This window comes from Drosophila virilis, chromosome 3 (assembly GCF_030788295.1).
Source record: "Drosophila virilis strain 15010-1051.87 chromosome 3, Dvir_AGI_RSII-ME, whole genome shotgun sequence".
Taxonomy (NCBI): domain Eukaryota; kingdom Metazoa; phylum Arthropoda; class Insecta; order Diptera; family Drosophilidae; genus Drosophila; species Drosophila virilis.
In genome coordinates this window covers 26,035,457-26,055,613 of record NC_091545.1, presented here as the reverse complement: position 1 = coordinate 26,055,613, position 20,157 = coordinate 26,035,457, and the positions used below count along the sequence as shown (strand labels likewise).

General features: G+C 43.3%; 6 protein-coding genes across 10 annotated transcripts in view; 3 read left to right on the top strand and 3 right to left on the bottom strand.

Moving 5' to 3' along the window:
* The first annotated feature begins 55 nt into the window (after positions 1-55).
* Positions 56-1,865, top strand: LOC6623455 (EF-hand domain-containing family member B). The gene is made up of 3 exons (XM_002048551.4): positions 56-667; positions 729-905; positions 970-1,865. The coding sequence occupies exons 1-3, from the start codon at positions 150-152 to the stop codon at positions 1,766-1,768; spliced, it is 1,494 nt and encodes a 497-aa protein (XP_002048587.1). The 5' UTR covers positions 56-149; the 3' UTR covers positions 1,769-1,865.
* A 540-nt stretch (positions 1,866-2,405) lies between these two features.
* On the bottom strand, positions 2,406-3,300 carry LOC6624255 (serine protease 1). The gene has a single exon (XM_002048550.4). It carries the CDS (start codon positions 3,266-3,268, stop codon positions 2,501-2,503), a length of 768 nt encoding a protein of 255 aa, XP_002048586.3. The 5' UTR covers positions 3,269-3,300; the 3' UTR covers positions 2,406-2,500.
* A 40-nt stretch (positions 3,301-3,340) lies between these two features.
* LOC6624597 (mitochondrial import inner membrane translocase subunit TIM14) lies at positions 3,341-4,280 on the bottom strand. Of its 2 annotated transcripts, XM_015176065.3 has the most exons (3): positions 4,141-4,280; positions 3,769-4,008; positions 3,341-3,705 (listed from the first exon to the last, which is right to left on the bottom strand). In XM_015176065.3, exons 1-3 carry the CDS (start codon positions 4,186-4,188, stop codon positions 3,592-3,594), a joined length of 402 nt encoding a protein of 133 aa, XP_015031551.1. In that variant the 5' UTR covers positions 4,189-4,280; the 3' UTR covers positions 3,341-3,591. The 2 variants fall into 2 exon arrangements, with proteins under 2 accessions (XP_015031551.1, XP_002048585.1); XM_002048549.4 differs by lacking the exon at positions 4,141-4,280 and having other exon boundaries at positions 3,769-4,132.
* A 20-nt stretch (positions 4,281-4,300) lies between these two features.
* On the top strand, positions 4,301-5,262 carry LOC6624594 (uncharacterized). Its single transcript, XM_002048548.3, has 3 exons — positions 4,301-4,591; positions 4,651-4,778; positions 4,842-5,262. Exons 1-3 carry the CDS (start codon positions 4,380-4,382, stop codon positions 5,195-5,197), a joined length of 696 nt encoding a protein of 231 aa, XP_002048584.2. The 5' UTR covers positions 4,301-4,379; the 3' UTR covers positions 5,198-5,262.
* On the bottom strand, positions 5,205-6,919 carry LOC6623312 (putative nuclease HARBI1). 2 transcript variants are annotated; one of them, XM_002048547.4, is made up of 4 exons: positions 6,468-6,919; positions 6,002-6,401; positions 5,836-5,938; positions 5,205-5,773 (listed from the first exon to the last, which is right to left on the bottom strand). In XM_002048547.4, exons 1-4 carry the CDS (start codon positions 6,624-6,626, stop codon positions 5,224-5,226), a joined length of 1,212 nt encoding a protein of 403 aa, XP_002048583.2. In that variant the 5' UTR covers positions 6,627-6,919; the 3' UTR covers positions 5,205-5,223. The 2 variants fall into 2 exon arrangements, with proteins under 2 accessions (XP_002048583.2, XP_015031550.1); XM_015176064.3 differs by having other exon boundaries at positions 5,205-5,779; positions 6,468-6,882.
* Positions 6,920-7,136: 217 nt separating this feature from the next.
* Mob2 (MOB kinase activator 2) overlaps positions 7,137-20,157 on the top strand; it is a 42,840-nt gene continuing 29,819 nt past the window's right edge. The window contains exon 1 of one of the 3 annotated variants that reach the window (XM_032434124.2): positions 7,137-7,277. In XM_032434124.2, the coding sequence (XP_032290015.1) occupies positions 7,273-7,277 (5 nt within the window). In that variant the 5' untranslated portion in view covers positions 7,137-7,272. Of the gene's footprint in view, positions 7,278-10,165; positions 10,533-13,919; positions 14,340-20,157 lie in introns of those variants that run through there. The other 2 variants (XM_032434121.2, XM_032434120.2) reach the window with 2 other exon arrangements.

The following is a 20,157-nucleotide window of genomic DNA, read 5'->3' as shown; positions in this document are numbered from 1 at the left end:
TAGACAGTATAGGGTATCTTGCCGTCGTTGAATGTTGTTAATATGGACTTAGCATAGCATTTGCAGTCATATTTCGAAAGTAGAAACTTAAACGGACTCCGAATAAATACTTTGATATATTTTGCCGCAGGAGATACAAGTTGAGAAACATGAACATAGGTCGATTCAGAGATCGCAATGCGGATATCCGCGCGGCAGGTGTGAGATCGGCTGTGGACGACGAGAACAGCGCCAGCAAGTGCATGACCATATCGCACATTGAGGAGGTGGCCGATCACCTGATGCGAACGGATTGCAGGCGCAAGCAATTGAGGAATGCGGGTCTCCTGTGGCGGGAGTCGCCCTGCCTGCCGACGGTCACTGTGCCGGAGCTGATGGCCATCGAGAAATCCAAATCGCGTTTCACCGTCTTCAAGGAGAAGTTCTCCGAGGAGATGTACCTGAAGCAGGCCAAATTGGGTGAGGTGAAGCCGACGGGCTCCAAGCCGGACAATGTCACCAATTTGAGTTGCACATTCGGACGCGAGACGAGATCCAAGGAGAGGCTCTACGATATGGTGCTGCCGCCAAAGCCGGCCGAGCAGGTGAATCGCGAATTTGCCAAATTCCATGACAAATACGTGATCAGCCATAATCATTATTTCCCCTCGGAGCAGGTCAATCGCAAGTGCGACCACTCTTTAGCCCTTTAATGTACTCCTCGCTAATCTCGTCCTTTCCCATGACAGCTACAAGCAGCCGTTCTGCAAGGATGCCACCTACGGAGCGGGCACCAGAGGCGATGTCAGCGGCCAGCTGGTGAAGCGTTGCCTGCAGCAATGCGCCGGCCATGTCATCATCATCAGCAAGGAGCAGATGGACTTTATTGATCGCACCTTTCCGCGTCTGGGTAAAAAGTACAAAAAGTGAGTGCTCCCACGATCCCATGATCCATTGCCAATTCATGCAGCCTTCTCCCTGCCCGGCCAGATACCCCTATTTGGTGCCATCCGACATGATCTATGGCACGCCCACTTATGTGCCGGACTGCGACTGCAAGATGCTCATCGAGGATATTTCGCCGTGCCAGAGCAATAAGCATCTGATCGAGGCGTTGGGCCATCTCAATATGTGGCGTCACAAGCTGCAGAAACGCTCCGATTTCCATATGTTTGATCTGATCTCGGTGCTGGAGCACAGCGACAAGGAGCAGACACGTTACCTGCCGCTGAAGAAGATCTTCGAGGTGATGCACAAGATGCATCTGTACATTGATATATACAAAATGCGCACCACGCTCGCCCACTTCAAAATGATTCTCGACGAGAACTGTCCCACGGAGCGTGTCAACTACGATGACTTCTGCCGATTGCTGTCCATACAGAATTCATTGCCCACCACGGGAAACATATCGACAATGCCAGCGAATGTCTATAACAAGGATACCACCTATCGTCTGTTCTGCTCCGATCTCGGCAAGCAGCCGGTTGAGGCGCCAGCTATGCGCAAGCCGAGACCCAAGAAGCTGGATGATGACTCGACGCATGTTAAGGACCTGCTCACGCCGGATATATCCTTGCTATATGGACTGTCGCCCAGCGACTTTCAGCTGCTGCGTCCCAAAGAGCAGTTGGAGCTCATTTTCAAGGACATTGTCAGCAACGCGGACTTCGATACGATTTGGCAGCAACTCATGCAGACACATCAGGAGCAGAACGGTCTGGTCTCTGTGGTGCAGTTCCGTGAGGTTATGGACAACATGGAACCAGCCAGCCAGACGGCCAATTGAATTATTATTCAAAGCATTTAAATTTTAAGTACACCACGAATCTTCCAGTTGTTGCAACCGTTAACACGAATTTAAATAAAATTGTGAAATGCGCTAACTGCACTGCTTTGCGAATATATCGACTGCTTGCAACCATATTTTTATCAGCAAGTATGCTTTCAATACAACTATCGATATATATTCTGAGCACGACACCTGTAAACATATCACCGTGATATAACGGTAATAACAATTTCACAGTCGATAGGATTACAGGATTTGAAATTTTTTGCACTGCTTTGTTGACTTGTCGACTGCTTGCAACGAAATTCATATAAGCTAGCAGATATCTTTTCAATGCAACCATCGATATATTCTAAGCGCGACCCCTCATTGTCAATCTATCGACGTTCTTCAACCTCGATAACAATTTCACAATCGATAGGTGTGCAGGATTTGAAATTATGCTGCACTGCTTTGTTGATATACCGATATTTATATTAGCTGGCAAACATGTTTTCAATGCAACTATCGAACTATTCTAAGCTCGGCCGACCGATTGTGAATCTTTCGACGTTCTTCAACTGCGATAGTATTTCACAATCGATAGGAGTTCAGGATATAAAATTATGCTGCACTGCTTTGCACTGCAAACATATTTTCAATGCAACTATCGATATATATTTTGAGCACGTCAAATTGATTGTCGATTTCACAATCGATAGGATTACAGGATTCGAAATTTGTTGCTTTCTAGTAATAGACGCCGGAGACTTGGCGTATCCAGTCCAGGTGGTGAGTGATGCGCGTGAAACCAGCTGGCGCCACCGAGAGGCAGCTGTCCGCATCGCTGAAGGAGGTAATGCCCACCAGTTTGGGATCGTCGACCGTTACCAACGGGCCGCCTGAGTCGCCATCGCAAATGGATCTGCCCTCGGGCGTGGCCACGCACAATACGCTCGCGGGCAGCGTGCCATAGCTGCGGGCGCACTCATCATTGCTGATCACGCGCAAATCGATGCACTGCAGCCAGTCGGGCAGGGCGCTGCCATCGTAGGTGCTGCCCCAGCCACAGGTGACAACCGGATGGCTCTCAAAGCTGACGCTGCGCTGCCCAAAGCCCGGCAGCAGCACCTTATTGACCAGCGACCAGAAGCCCACATATGGTGTGTGGATCAGGGCAATATCGTTGCCAATGCTCTCCGGCCAATTGGGATGCTGCACAATATCCTCGATGCCCACCAGCAAATGGAACAGCGCCTGTGTGCGCCGAGTTGCGCCATAATAGATGCTCACCGAGTCTATGTGATCCGTGCAATGCGCCGCCGTCAGCACCCATTTGTGGTCTATGATCGAGCCGCCGCACCATCTGGCCGCATGCCCCTCCCTCAGCAACAGGCCCACAATGTACGGAGCCTGACCCACCGTGGCCGGATAGCCATTGGTTATAATATGATCCGCGTTAGCTGCGACCTCGAACAGTATGAGAACAGGCCACAGCAGAATTAAACAGAGCTGCATCTTCGACTCAAATAATTTAGCTAGACAAAAAACCTGCCAATATATATACATATATATATATATACGCCGATATTCGTGGCTCGACCAAGCGATTAGGCCATATTTTATGCAAATATATTTATCTAGACACTTAATGGTTTACGACATTAACCACTTTGCTGTAATGTCATTAAATCCATGGATTGCATCGTCAGAGTGCCGACGATTTGATACCCTTGCAGATTTGGGATCCTGCTTGAGCACAATTTTATGGAAATTGGGGATCGATAGTTATTTACGTCTTACAGCTATATACATATTTATTTACAAAGCTCGGAATATAATCATTTCGCGCTATCCAGAAAGTCTTTGGCCTCGTTGATTTTAGCCGCCAGATATGGTGATCCACCGCGATCCGGATGATTGAGCAGCATGATCTTCTTGTGCGCATCCTTGACCTGGACCACAGTAAGCGAATTGTGTGCAATTAGTTTTGGATGAAATGTATTTGAAGTGCTTACCTTAAGCTTGGAGGCGCTGGGACTGACGCCCAAAATGAGCGCCGCTTCGCGTTTGTTCATTTTGGGATCGAAGCCGCCTTTGTAGTATTTGGCATTGGCCATGCTCTCGGCATCGAACTTGGGCAAGTTCTTGAGTGCCTCGTTGAACTTGGACGTCATCTGCGGCATGCGGCGCAGCAGGTGTTTGCCAGCAAAGCCTACAGCCGCCACGCCGAGGCCGGCCAATATAATGGAGCTCGTCTTGTAGTAGTTCGTGATGGGATCACGTTTCATATGCATGGGCATTGCAATTAAATATGTAATGAATGACGGAATAGAATTATTTCAGCAGTTATAATTATAATTTTACACTGACATATTATAATTTTGTACCATTTTATGTAATTGATGTAATACTCGAAATCGAAACAGCTGTGACATAAATGTGAATGCTGCTTTTAATTGTGATCGACTTTTCGGAGCAGGCTATCGCATGTTATGCATATCTGCTATCGATGATAGCTCAACTATCGCATCGAATAATCGATAGTGCTTGCTCTCATGGCAGCGCATCCCTAATCAACTTTGTTTTGATATTTTGTTGATTTTTGCGCTAAAAATTCGATCATCAAATGAGTAAAGAGCGTAAGCCATCCATTTTTTGGAGAAACACGCACGAAGAAATACTATTTAGGCTGTGGCATCAACATCTCGATGAGCTGAGAACCAAACGCCCAACCAAGCAAGTATATCAGGTAATTGCCGAGAAACTCACTGATGCCGGCTTTCAACTAGGATGGAAAGACGTCCGCACGAAAGTTGATAACGTGACCAGAAAATACAAGTAAATAGTGTTCATATCGCATTGGCTATACGCTTTTCTAAATGTTATCTACAAAACAGAGAGGAGCTCAAAAAATTGCGCACAACGGGCCAGCCCTCAAACTGGAAAAACTTCGAGCACATTTACAAAATTCTGGGAGAAGCCAAGTGCGACGATAAGTTGTCCATAGAGCTGGAGCAGAGTTCTGGTCTGTGCATAAATGTACATTCAAGTGTATTGAAGTAAATAACCATTGACATCCATTTGACAGACATGATTTTGACCAAGGAAGAACACTTTGACTTTGAGGATTTGCCATTTAGCAACTGTTCCGGCGACGAGATTCTAGTTGAGCAGCACTTGGAGAACCTGGACTTCGTTGAGCCAAAGTTCTGTTCAGAAACAGCTGAATATGTTACCGACGAGAGTCCTGCACCCAAGAAACGTAAACTCAACAAATCCGGCCAGTTGACGCCGTACGAGTCGGCAATGTTGGACATAGAAAGGGATCGCTCGGATCGACTGGAGCGCATTGCCATGTGCCGACTGCAGGTGATGAAACGCATGGCAGCGGAAAATGCTGCTTTTCACAGTAAAATTCTGGCTTTGATGAAGAGCAAAAAGTAAATAGGTATAATGGTAATTTAGCTAGCTTATAATAAATGTTTGCTTATATTGATTGTGCTTAGGAATTGGCCAATGCCTTGTCTAATGTGTTCGGCTTCTACGTCCGTCTGCTGCCGGGCATCGCCAATAGCCACGGGCTGTATCCTTTCCGTTCTCGGTTCGTTTAGCCAGCTCTCCAAGATCCTGCTCTTGTTGCAATTCAAATAGTTGTGCAATATGCAACAGCACAATATAATGTCAAAGGGTTTGCTATGGTTATCCAAGCACTCGAATATTCGACAAAATCGCGCCTTCAACTGGCGCAACGCCTTATCCACAACTCGTCGACACTCGTCCAGTTGGTTATTGAAAAGCTTTTGTTGCTCCCCTTGCGGATTGGCATAGGGCGTCAGTAGCACTGTGGAACATTGAAACGCCGAGTCGCCGAGCAGCATCACGGGCACCTTCACGCCCGCAATTAGCTTTGAATTCGACTTAAACAATGTGGACGCATTTACAATGCTCTTCAAGGAGGACTCCTCGTAGACCTCATCGTTTTGCCGGCCACCTGGACTTTTGTAGTTGACATAAAGAAATCTGCAACTGAAAAGTTGGAGCAGACTATCAATAAAGATCAGGTGATTTATTGAGCTGCTCACCGATGATCGACAAGCGCGAATAGTATCCTGGAATACCAATCTTGTGTGTTATAGTATTCCGCTATGTTGCCTGGCACATTATTAACCTCTATGAGGCAGCTGCCTGCAGCAAGTTAAAGGAAATATTTGAAAGCCGAGTAGTTACTAATTCTATTGAAGTGCTCACCAAGTGCCCCAAAACACTGAGGCAAGCCCCTGGCCTCAAAGCCGCGAACGCACTCCTCCAGCTGGCTTTGGGTGAGGAACTCCTTTGGCAAATATTCCGGGGCCAGGACACGCTGGACCTCCTGGCAAAAGTCGTTTAGGATTTTGCCCACCATTGAGGGGGACACGCTGAATAGGTCGCCCACCGTGCTGTATTCCGCCGTAGAGCCGAGCGTATACAATGCAATGGCAATGCGCTTATCAATCGGAATTGCCTTCCGGAACGAGGTATCGCTTTTTTTGATGCCCAGCAGCCGTTTGACTAGAACATGAAAGTATTGTTTTTCCATGCGAAAGAGATTTATGAAATGTTCTTCCGAGGAAGCCGGCACCTCAGATTCCCAAAATGCGCCAGTACGTTGCTGAAATACGTAAATATGATTGTTCATTTTATATTCATTTAAATTTCTTCGTATTTTTGTACGCACAAATTTCCATTCGCGCGGCGCTTTACGTTTTTTTCGCCTGCGTCCAAGGGTCAAGCGAAACTCTTCCACTGTTTGCTCAAACTCCTCTTCCCAGTCCAGCAAGTTGAGCAAATTGTATTCGTTTTGTTCACAGAGCATTAACAGCTTGGCGGGATCCATTTTATAAACAAATTTTAAACACAAATCGAAATATTCACATCAGCTGTTCGACTCTGGGCGAATGGCAAAAACTTGTGGTAGTCAGCTGTGTTCTTGAAACTAGGGCTGCAACAACTACTCAACTGTTGTGTAATAGTTGCTCAACAGTAATAAGCCAGGCAGTTTTTATGTTCGTAATTATTCCATTTGTGCAGTGATACACAAGCAAAACTGTTCCGATATACTTATTTGACTATATATATTGTGACCCTTGTTAGGCAGGAAAGCAAAATCACAGCGCACAGAACATGCGATATTTGCCGTGACTATCGAAAGCGCGAACATATATCGATTTCCTATTGATATCGTTCGCAACGTATCGGGCTCACACAAAACAAGTTGAAGAAGAAGCGTGAAAATTTGATGTGCAAAGTTTTAAACGAAATTTTTATATTATTGATTTACAGTGGTAAAAGTGTCAATTGGTTTGCTAGGCAATAAAACTTGTGTGCCGCCGCCGTTGGTGTGTTGTTGCTGTTGTTGGCCCAGCCGCTGGCAGAATAACTAAAACTATAACTTTGCCAAAAGGCACCAGCACTCGCGGGGATCAGCAGCCGTCAAACTGGAGCGTATTCCGGAGTATTTGCGCGACACGGTCGACTGGTTGATGGGGTAAGTGCAAGCATAATCAGCTGCAGCAGCTAGCACAAATAATATATGCACGTATGTACGCACAAGAAATCAAAACGCAATGAGTTATGATTTTTATAAATAGTATGCAGCAAAGGCTGCCCCAAAGACACGATAACAGCGACAACGCGACGTAATGTCGCCTCGTCGTTGTCGTCTCGTCGCATTGTCGCCTCGTCGCCCCGTCTTGTGGTGGTGTCTTTTGTGTCCTCTGCGTTTTGCTTCGTCGCCATTTGGCATTTCGCCAATTGGCCTCGTTTCTCATCTCTCTTCTTTTTGTTTTTGTTGTTGTTGTTGTTCTTTCGTCTGGCCAACCAAACGCCTGACGTAGACGTCGCTGCCGCCGCCATCGCACAAGGAGTTACATTTACTGTTATTTTGTTGTTGTTCTTCTTCTTCCTCTTAATATTATTGTGGTGTTTGTTATCGTTGCGCTGCAAAATCAATAAAGTTCCAATTTTTTGTTTTATCGATTTCTCAAAATGTAACGGCAAGTGTTTTGATTTTGATGTACTCGCACACACACGCAAGCATAAGCACAAACACGCACAGACATGCACACGCATGCATTCATGCTCACCCATACAAATGCATACATACATGTATGTATGTATGTATTTATTTATGCACTTTGCTTCCTCGTGTCCATTCATCAAGGCCACGCTGCATTTCCAATTGCGTTTATTTATCTTCATTCCCGCTTCACACACACGTTCGTTCGCTCACACATTGCCCCGCTCCCCCCCCACCAACGCCAGCATCGTCGTCTTCCATTGTGTTTCTGCATCATCTGTTGTTTGTGTTTCTACGCATTTCTGTTGCTGCGACGGCCACTGCAGCGCGATAAGCGAAACCGGTTTAATGAACTTGCCAATATCAGAATGTAAAGCAAACACATGGCAACAACAATAACAAACAGTTTCATAGATCAACTAGGCATACACACACATGCACACATATTACACACGTACACATGCATACACACATACAGTAGATATCTATAACGGACTTTTTGCTGATCAACGCACGAAACCGTTAAAGCTGAGATGCTTAATTTCTTGCTGTGATTACGTAATGGAATCCAAAATCCTCGCTAAGGTTGGGTTTTCGGAATTTCGCTTTCCATCGGATTCGACTTAAACTCATTTTCACAGATTTTTGTTCGAGAATTCATTTGAAAGGTGTTTCATGCTTTTCGGTAAATCCACCGATATCGTGGTGGATATCGAGTTCGTTCGATTAGCTTTAGATAAATTTGGAAGGGCGTACATTCTTATTCTTACTTGTTTCAGCGATTTTGGCAATTTCATTCGTGAGAAATGGGTGAAAAACTCTTAGAAAATCATTCTTTGTTTTTATGATCGGTTTGAAACTCCTTCTTAAGGATCTTCACCTTATTCGATTGATCAGATCTTCAAAAAAACGGCTTCTCTTGGACTGATTCCAATAATTTATTGCATTTACTTGAATGAATACATAAAAGTGAATAACGAAATATCTTTTAATATCGTATAGACTAATCACGATCTTAGATATTTGTCGTAGGTGAATTTGTCATTTCTAGCATTGCCCTTAGTTTCATACAAGGTGTTCAGCCTGCATTGTGTTTTTTATTCTCTTAATGGAAAACTGACTGACTCTAAGAGCTAGAAAGACGCAGGTGCAGGCTAAGACGGAAACTTGGGAAATCCACCCGCAAGTGCGGAAAAATTGTGAAAAACGTTTACTATCCAATCGATCCAAATTTGTTTTCAAAGTTTTCCGAATTCATTCGAGGGGTGTTTTACACAATCTATTTCTCCTCAGCATAAATGCAGTGCGATTTGGTGACCGAAGTTTCACACTTTTTGAGAATCCTTTCATTTTCGGTGAAAATACGATTCTAGGTTTTTTTTTTTTTTGGCAAAGTTTTAAGTTTATTTCCGATTTTATTTAAACAAAAAGTCTTAGATAAGAATTGAAAGTTTTGGAAATTCCACTCGCAACAATGGTTAATTGGCAAAAAGTTTTGTAGGATAGTGTTTAGTTTTTCCTCCGTTCAGCTTCAAACTCATTTTCAAATATCTGTGAGACAATTAATTTAAGACGTGTTTCACACTTTTCCCAAAATTCAACCCCTTCGTATGGAAAATGTGGGTCAAAGGTTAAATAAATGAAAGTTAATTGTTCGTCTTTAAGATTCTCAACGATTTTCCAACTTTTGACTTTTCATTTGACGGACTTTAGACAAAAAACGAGCTTGAATTAGGCGAAAAAGATATGTAGATATAAACTTGCTACGGACAACGCCGGGTAATATTACGGCCATTGAATATCAATTTCTGCATAATTGTAGATTCAAGGAAGATTCTACTTAACAGATCTGACAATAATAAATTATTATGGATAGTTTTCCAAAATTGAAGAACTAGAGAAACCAAATTTGGCTATGTTAATCTCAAAAGAGAAACGCAGACAATGCAGCTTAGAACCCAAGTTTCTGTAGTCTAGTGTTGATGTGACATCTGAGGGGGGAATTGCAATTAGCTGCGATTATATGTACCACATATAAGGCCGGGGAAATAGATGGATGGAAAGGCATTGGAGGCGTTGAGGGGGCGGAACAGTCGCGACCTTGAGGCACACTTAGCACAACTCTAATTGAATTAGACGATGCCCCGGGCGTAAGAAAGAGAAAGAGAGAGAGAGAGAGAGCGCGCGAGTGAGACAGATAGCTCGCAACTCTTCACGTCCGGAATTGATTGACAGCGTTGACAAATCACAGGGAAAAATCAATTCTCAAAAGGGGTGCTGAGGGGCGCGGGTCGGATCGGGTCGGGTCGGTTTGTTCTTTGGCTCCGGAGACCTCCGTTTCGGAGGCCCGTCGCAGTTGTCGTTGGGGCCGCACACGCGTCTGGTCATGAACTGGGCCATCTCGAATCTGACGGGCGGCAATCGGGTGAGCCGTGCCATACTCGTGCGCTACTCCTCGGTGCCGCTGGCCGAGGATGGTGTCTCGACGCCTGCTGCTGCAGCCACGCCCCGCGCCTCTGCCAGTGCGCATTCGTCGCTGTCCTCGACATTTGCGGCCACATTCCTGCACTCCTCGTCCTCGCGTCATGTCAACAACAACAACAGCAACAGCAACAACAACAGCAACAATAACAACAATAACAATGGAGGCACTTGTGCTGCAGGTGCCACGCCTCAGCTCTCGCTGCCCCTCGATGTGGAGGAAACGGTCACTTGCTTTTGTCGGTAAGCCCCGGGCGCAAGGGTAAGGGTAAGGGTAATGGGAACGGGCGAAGCCGTCTAAAAGCTCCAGAGCTTGTGAAAGTTAAGTGCACTTTAGCAAACATTTTTGCTTGTTTTAACTGAGATTCGTCATAGAAGAACTTGATTTTTGACCAAGTGTTTCTTATCAGATTCCAGCTTGCACAGTCATTAAACGCTCTTCTATGCGATTTTCAGCAGCGAAAATCAACAATTGCTGAGAACTGTTTTTCTATCTGTGCCACAATATTCTATTAACTTTACTTACTTTCTTCGCTTTGTGTCTCTTTTTTTCTGCTGCTTTACGTTTATTTAAGTCTCTCTCACTCACACACTCTCTCGCTCTCTCCCTCTCTCACCCATTTTTATTTCCATCTTTTATGCGATTTTGATAAATTTACATCGATTTTAGTCTCTTTTTTATATAATTTTTCATTATTATTTTGCTGCTTCGATGCATATAAACACCATTTGGCCCAGCTACAGGGTATTTGACAGTCGTGCACCTTCGATTGGAGCACTTTTAGTTGTTTATTCCAATTGGATAACGCAAACAACAAGAACAAATTATTGCAAGGGCAGAGGCTGTGTGTAAGAGCGAGAAGGCTGCAATTATCGCTCTCTTCTGTTTACTCATTCGCATGCAAAAACAGCTGATAATTATTTCGGCTGCTGTCCATTAGCTTTGCTGTTGTTGTTGTTATTGTTTTTTCTTTTTTGTTTGCTTCTTTCTTATAACTGTTTCTGGTGAATTGCAAAATTCGTGTGTCCTGCCTTACTGCGCATTTACCGCAGTCCCCTAACACACCCCCCTCCGCCACACTCTCCACACTCGCTGATCGCCCACTGTTTGCTTTATTAGGGTTTCCATTCGCAAAGAAACCCCGCAGTGGCCAACTGTCTAACTGCTGGCTGGCTGGGGGACGGTAATGGGTAGGGGGAGGGGGGGGGGGGTTGGGTCAATGCTGGTTCACACCTACGACGCATTTAAACAGCGCTCGCAGTGTCACGCCCCCCTTTTGGCTAACGGCGCGACACAGGCATAAATCACACAGCCAGCGTCTTGCCACAAATGCGTGCGTCTGTGTGTGTGTGTGTGTCTGTGTCTGTTTATGCTTGTGGCGCCTCATAAAATTCATAGTTTTGCTCTTGTATTCCATTTATTTTTTTGCGCACTTCCAAATTTGATGGCTACATCTGACGTCATTTGTAGTGCGCATGACCCAAAGCAGTTGCTGTTGTTGTTGTTGTTGTTTGTGTGGTGGCGTGACCGACTAAACGGAACTCCCGACGCTGCCGCAGCGCTGCCACACCGCAAGCTAAGAAAAACACATGCCAGATTAGTAAAAAGCAACAAATAAACAAGCCGCAAAAACAAAACACAAACACAACACCAATACACACAAAGCACAGATCGAGTGAGCGAGCGAGCGAGCGAGCGAGCGAGAGAGAGAGAGAGAGAGAGTGCTGTTTATTTTACTTACTTGTGTTGTTGTTGTTATTGTCAGCAGCCCCAGCAGGAAATAAACGCTTTGCCTCTCTCTCTCACGCTCAATGCAATTTAATTTAGGCTGTATTACTTTCTTAATGAGATATTCTCATACATACAGACATATTTAAATATTGTTGTCGATAAAAACTAGACTAAGGAAATTTACATTGAAAAGCAATTAGAAAATAATCGAAATGGCACGTGTAAATATTCTCTAGCTCAAATTAAACAACAACAACAACAAGCAAGCTGATCCTGATCATAATATTAATTCCATAAACTAAACGTGGCGCTCTTTCCTTTTTGTTAAGAGCGTCTTAGACCGAGAGACTGCGTATGTTGGAAACTGGGAGGCAGAGCGAAAGGGATATCCATACATATGTATGTATGTATGTATGTGTGTACATATGTATTTAGATAGATCGTGTGCCGTTTGATTGCTGGCTGTCTGCACTCGACTGCAACGAGGCTGCAACAGTCGCTGCAATAAATAATGAGCGCAAAGCAATTCGAATAATGGCGAATTGCTTGCTCAGCCGACAAAGCAGCCGGCGTCGCGGTCGACGTCGTCGTTTGCTTGATGAAACCGCTAGAAAGCAGCCAAGCAGCGCCGTTGCACTGCACAAATACATGTGTGCATATGCGTGTGCGTGTGCGTGTGTTCAAAGAGTAGCCAAAAATAAAAAAAAAAACACACACACTTCAAGTGCAAATGAACTTACGGACGGGTCGGCTCGACTGCAGGGTGCACAGCAGTTGCGATGCGGGCGGTCACAGGTGTTTACTGTCCAGCAGGAGAAAGAGAGAGAGCGAGAGCGAGACACAATGAAAAGATCGTAACGAATTACCCAATGAACAAGCATGCTCTCTCTCTCTCTCTTTCGCTCGCCCATCTAGCGACTGCACCTGGACTCTTGTTGTTTTTGTTATTGTTCCTGTATTTGTCTTGAATGACGGCGCGTCTTTCCTTTTGATTTTGGCATTTGATTCCGTGGAAGTCGTGATCCAAATGCAGTTCCTGTGTTATTTTGTTTGTTCTTTGTGCCCTGTTCTCTGTTCTCTTCTTATCAATGACACACACAAAGCGTGTGATAATTACACACAAGGGTATGGGAGGGTGCTAATGACATTACAAAGGTTTTAGCTAAAGTTATATGCGGGTCAGGAACCTTGTTGAGTCCTGCATAATTAATGCTCTTATTCAATTTCATACATACTAAAACTAATATAAATATTTTCTTTTCTATTTTCTTACAGGTAAGTGCTTCTGTGAGTGCAACTCAAACGTTTACAAAGGTAAATTAAGGTCAAAGGATAGAAACTGGATAAAGAATAGATATGAGCATATTTGAAATACAAGCATTTCTTAATTAGCTTCCCAATTTCAAGCTCTTACATTTAAGTTTACGGTAAATGTAGTAAAAAGGTTTTACTACCTTTTTGTAAAAGAGTACTAAATTCTACTACTTATTACATTGCCCGTGAAGCGGTTTAGTAGTCTGGCAACGCTGTCTGCTGTCAGCTGCTAAGAGAGCGAGCTAGTGTATCGCAAAAATTACAAATATCTCTGTGTGTATAGACGGCTCAGCTGATGCGACGCCACGCAGCGCAGCAAGAGAGTAAGTCGTAGGGAGAGCGAATAGGAGAGAGAGAGAGAGAGAGAGTCAAACAAGTGGTTGTGTGTCATGTATGTGTATACACGCATATGTTCTGGTCATGATGGACTGCCGCATTTGTATGCAAAGCACACAATGAAACATTTACTGCTCGCTCTCACTTGCTCTCTGAGAAAACCAGTTAACACTATACATATATGTATATGTATATGTAGCAGCGGCAGCGGCAGCGGCAGAGACTGCGGCGCTTTCGAGCCAACAGCATTAAAAGAAACTAACTGCAACAACAATCGCCATCGTCATCTTTGCCTGTATGCTCTGCTTTCGTTCGGCAGCTTCTGTGTTTGCATGTGTATTAGTAGTGTCTGTTTGTGCTGCCAGTCAGTCAGTCAGTCAGGCAGCTGTCAAAGTCTTGCTGCCTTGCTGCCTCAGTATAGAAATTTCCTTTGGCATGTTTGGTCGCACGGTCGTCGCTGTCTCCGTCGTCTCCGTCGTCGGGTCACCGTCTAAAACTCCGTGACTTTACGTTTGACATTGTTTTGAGGCGCGCAGCAGCGCAGTTTTAACAACAAATAACATTTCAGTGCAATAATATTGTGAATTGTGCAAATCTAACAATAAAGGGCCAATCAAAAAATATTGCGAGTCCTGAAAATAACCAAATATATAAGAAAAAAAAAACAAGTAAGCAAGGAGTTCACTTCACTGTCCAGTGTATGTGTATGTGTGTGTATGTGTGTGCGTTAGTTTGTTTAAGTGTAAACTGTGTCATTCACAGCTAACTGCATACGAGTTTTCAATACATATACGGGCAAAAACAAAAAAAAAAAAACACTAGCTGCCTCTTCAGCAGTAGCCGCATTACAACTTTTATTATTGGAGTTGTTGTTGTTGCTGTTGTTGTTGCTGTTGCCACGGTTTGTTGCTTCACTGATTACGCGCAATGCAGCAGCAGCAGCAGCAGCTTGCAAAACCGGCGAAGCGCGACTGTTGCCAATGCAACGTTTAGAATTGGCACAGCAACAAAAACAAACAAACAAACAAACACACAACAACAATAACTGTTACGGCGCATCGAGCTTTTGCGTTGGCCAGTAACTGTAACCAGTAAGCAGCGAACTGAGCAGCGGCAGCGGCAGCATCTGCAAGCGCCAGCAGCGTTTAATAACTTTGCTGTTGTTCTTCTTCTTGTTGTTGTTGTTAGCGTTTTGTCGCTTGTTTGGTATTTTTTTTTTTTTTGTTATTTAACCACTTCCTTTGCCGCACTTCGGTATCTGCTCTATGTCACTTCCTTGCCGGACGCGTTTCCTGCATCAACCCCTCATATTCGTGCTGTCAGGTGGCAACCCTCAGCCCTCAGCCGCCTATACGTGTTTAACAAAAAGCAGGAAGAAAAAAAAAAACAGCCCGTGTGCAACGTTGCAGCCACTTCAAGAAGCGCCAAGTTCTCAAATGCGTCACCACGCAGCGCAGCGTGTGTGGCACAGTGTGGCAAAAATCGATTGCCTTCTCGCTTGTCGCTGAGGCTGTTGTGAAATTGAATGCCCTTTTCTTCAGAGTGGGTGGGTGGGTGGAGTGTGTTCTTATGTCGACTCGAAGCCTATTTTGTTTTGAATTTATTCAAAATAGTAAATCGAACTAGATAATATATTTGTTCCTTTCGATCTATTTGCTTACTCTTCCTGCATTTTGTTGCATTTAGTTGTTGTATAAATGTATATAAGTTTCTTTTGTAGCGAATTCTTAAGAGTCACAAAAATAATCAAATCTGTTTATTGTTTTCCCAAAGCCCAATCCCCTTCGTTCGCTTCGCCGGAATTAACGGGGACTTTCCCGTCGATTGATCGCAGCGCCAATTGAATCGTCTCATTACAAGGCGCATCTCTAGTTGCTTCGCTCACGTCATCCAAGCAAGAGCAGCTGCAACAACAACAACAACAACAACAACAACATATTGGGAAACTAGTTTTTATTTCTTTTGATAGTAATAATTCTACTACGATTCAAGACTCGCTCTTTAGACCGTTCGCAGCAGGAGGGGAGAGAAGTGTGTGTGAGAGAGACAGAGAGAGAGAGAGAGAGAGAGTCTTGGGGCTGTGACTTGCTTGTTTCAGTTTCCATTTGCTGTGTGTTGCCATTTCGTTTCGCCTCGTCTCGCCTCGTCTTGTCTCTGTCTCCTTTTTCGTTGCTGGCTAAATGCTCGTTTGACCTTTAACGGTGCTTTGCCTGGTCGCGACTTAAATATACACGCACACACACACAGGCACACACTTACAGAATATCGTCAACAATTAAGCTCATTCAAAATGCGAGCATGGAAATTCAGCGTACACTCGACAACGTGATATTAGAATCACTTCATAAATTTGTGATTTAATTGCTTCGCTGCGGCGCGGGCGGGTGTGAAAGCGCAGGCAGCAAAAAAAAGAAAAAAAAATAAAAGAAATAAAAACAAAAAAAAAAAACAGCAAATTGACTTCAATGCGAGTTGAAGGTTAAGCGCTTTGAATGCGACGCGGAAATTGGGCGCTTTATAAGCCTATACGTAAGGGAAGTGGGGAGGGGGGAGGGGGGCATTGGAATTGATTTGGTTCGTGGTTCGTTTGACAAGCTGCGAGCAAAGAAATAGCATGGAAAGAGAAACAACGAAACAGTTAAAGACATTATTGCAAATAATTGTATGTAAATAAATACATACGGCCATAATGCTGCACTCTTCACATGAAGTTGACTGTGGTTAGATATGACAAAAACAACAACAGCTGATATTTGCATGACTCGGGAAGTGGGCGCCCACCACTATCTAACCTCAAAAGTAATTTATTGATTTCCGTTATTCGAGCAACATTTTAGGTGTGCATAAGTATTTTTGCACAGTAAAAGCTCGATACAATGGACAAGCATTGTTTTCAAAGCAAGGTTAAATTTATGACCCGAAGCAAGTACATACATACATACATATGTACATATGTATCCAATGTATGTACATTGTAGAATAATGGGAATTATCAATTGCCTTGCAGCATTTTCTCTTGCGCTCTTTGCACAAGCAATTATTTATGCATTATTTTGTATTGGGCTTTTTGTATATTATGTTTTTATAAATAACCTAAAATGATTTTTCTGCGCCAACAGCAAACGACGAAAAGTGTCAATGTCAGCTCAGCTCAGCTGTCGCTGTTACCCAACAAAACAACAACAACGACAAAAACAACAACAACAACAGGAGGCGCAAAAAATCGAAGAGCTGTGCTAAATTTATTATTCAGCTGTCGCTATTGCCGTTTTTGGCTTTGGCATTTGTATTAGTGCCGCTCTCATTTTATATCCTCTTTGGCTATGCCACTCATCATGTGTTTGTGTATGTGTGTGTGTGTGTGTGTGTTGGTCAGTCCGTTATCCCGTGCTCTTTTCATATTTCTAACGGTAACATGTGTCATTAATTGCTTCATGCATGCGCTGCAGCCATAGTAACAAGAGTGCAATAGAGCGAGAGCGAGAGCGAGAGAGAGACAAAGAGCGAGAGAGTGAACGCAAGAGCACTTGAGTTAGGCGGAGCTGCATACATTTGTTCGCAAACTTCTTAATGTGTTTATGTCTGTCACTTTTGATACCCTGTAAAAAAGCATAATCAATTCTTCAAAGTATATGCATACATACATATTTAAACAGCAATTCTATGTTTACTGATTTGTTTAACTAATTCATATTTTAATGCAGGGTAGCAACTAGTCGTGCTCTTGTCTACGCTTGCTTGTTTTTGTTGCTTTGCGGCTAAAAATGTCAAAATCCTCAACAAAAATAAAAAAAATCAAAGAAGATGGAAAAAAAAATCCATGTTGCAATCGCGTTTTTTTCCATGCCGCCGCCTGCCCACTTGTGTTGCACGTATTCGTAACAAATAACAACAACAACAGCAACAACAAAAACACTCGAAATGTTGCGGTTGCCAGCGTGTAGCATAAGAGTCTTTTGCCTAGTTTTTTACATTAAAAACAATGAATAAAAAAAAAAAACAATAAACCAAGCGGCGCTAGACTCCCACAACTGTGGCACGAGAACGGCAACGCACAGTGGTTCGATGATACTATAATAAAATAACCGGAAATCAGTTGACAAATAGTTATTATTTCACAGGAACTGCATTCAATTAAGAAAAAAAAAGCTAAACATTTCTATCACGAAGCGTTGCATCGTAAAAAAAAAAAACAACTAAAACTGCATTCTGAATAGCGACAGGGTCATAAATAATTATTGATTTCTCGAAATGCAGTATGTAGTAAATGCAATCGATATTTATCTATCGATAGAGCTGGTAAAATTGCGATCGCGAATAGTTTGTGACATTAAAACCAAGCCTGATTCCATTAAGCTTAACATTTGTTACATTTACACAACTACACATTCTGCGATTCCATTAGCAAGTTGGAAACATATACCGCTTCTTTGAATAAACAAGCCTCAAATAATCGAACTTAATAATAGACTCTGCGAGATTTGGTCATCTTTAAATGTTAAAAACTGTGGGATAAGTAAACATTTTTCTCTTTTCCCATAACATCAATACGAAACTCGATAAATTATCGCAAAAAAGCGAACGAATATCAACATTTTTTTGCAAATGTGTAAAATGTGGTTTCTAATGGGAAAATCTAATGTTCTCAGGGGAATGTAAGAAATGTTGATAGTGGAATTGCGCTAACAGATATCTTAGGCACAATGCAATAAAACCTATAAAATCAAGTCTGATTTACTGTGTGCTATACTTTTCAGGAATAAAGTCTATAAAATATTACATTTGGACTTTTCATGTTAGCAATCGATATTTACACAAGTCTATCGCCAGGCGGCAATGGAAGGCAAGCGTGAATTTAAATGGCTTGTGAAATCAAAAATCAATTCAGATATCTAGACTACTAAAAAGTTCGTTTTTTATTAGTCGTATATGTCAGTCTATAAAATATTACACATCGACTTGTATCTAAGTTCAATCTAAATGCAAACTTTACGCTCGCCCGCCTCAAGAGCTCGATGAGCTCTGCCATGACACAGCTTCCATTGGATCTTAGTCCATTTTAGAGGGCTTTGTTTGGCTTTTTTTTTAGTGTTTTATTGTTGTTGTTGTTGTTGTTGGATCTGTCCAAATGGCCGCCCACCAGCGAACGCTGCCAGCTGCTGCGACTGCTTGGAGCTCTATAATTATGCGGCATCTGCCACAGACTGGAGGAGGAGGAGGAGGCGGTCGCTGGGTAACTGGATAGTGAAAATTGCGCTGATTTTTCTCCTTCTTCTTCTTCTACTCTCGTTTCTCTAGCTAATTTTCGGCTACTTTTGCAATCGACTCCCACGACGACCGGCTAATCCCCCTTCCCCCCCTCCGCCCGGCCAGTTTTCGGTTTTTCTTGCTGTTGGCTTTTTCTCGGTTTTCCGACTTCTTTACCATTCGTCAAATTGAGTTAGCGAAAATTACTATAATTTTGTGGGAAATTTTATGGGTCAAATTTGTGCTGTGCTGTGTTGACAACGAAATCTAGCTAAAAAAAAGCAAAAAAAAAAAAGCCAGACGCGCCGCTGACCGCAGCTGTTTTATTTATTTAGTTTTTGTTTATGTATTACTTTTTTTTTTTTTTTTTTACTAATTTGCTTAATTAGCGCGACTTACATTTTGCATTGTTTAACCCTTATTTGTGTCTATGTTTAGTTTCATTGTTTTTTCCGATAATTTTGGTGGGTTTACGTCTACGTCTACGTCTACGTCTATGTCGCTTGTTTTATTTTTATTTTGATTACATTTGACATTTTGTGCATTTCTCTCACGTCTGGGGCCTTGTACAATTTTATAGCCGCAGCCTGAGAGCCGCGTCTTCGCGTTGAATGAAGTAAAATGAAGTGGATTGGATTGGATTGGTTCGGAATGGCATGGAATCGCAGTAGATCGTGGCTTGGAGGGGCTGAAAACGTGATGTGCGGCGTTTTGTGTAATTCGCCGTGAGAACTTTGCGCTCCCTGCAATCGCTCAAGTTTCATTTCATTTGGTTTTGTATTGCGCTACATTCGCCCTCCTCCTCCTACCAAACGCGTTGCACGTAGATACTTTTGTAGCCGAGTGTGCAGATCGAATGCCGATTGCCGATTGCCTGCCTCTACGTTTTTCCTTTGTCTTTTGAGATCCACAAATAACATTTATGTGTAGTATACGATATGTGAACGTGGCACACTAATCGCGCTCGGCCTTCAGAGTGTGAAAATTGAGGCAATCGCTGCTTGGGGCAGTGCAACGAAAGCCTTGAGAGCAATCGCGACGTGTCTCAATTAGAGACTGATCGAGCGTAGATTGTGGCAGCTACGTTTTTCGATCAAATTCCTGCGAGCACACTGTTTGGGAATTTTAAAGGGCCAAGCTTGCAATCGATTAATCAAGCCTAAACTGCGATAAACGATAAACGGTTTCTCAATCACCCTTTCACTAGACAATAAGACAATCGATTAATATAACAGTAGC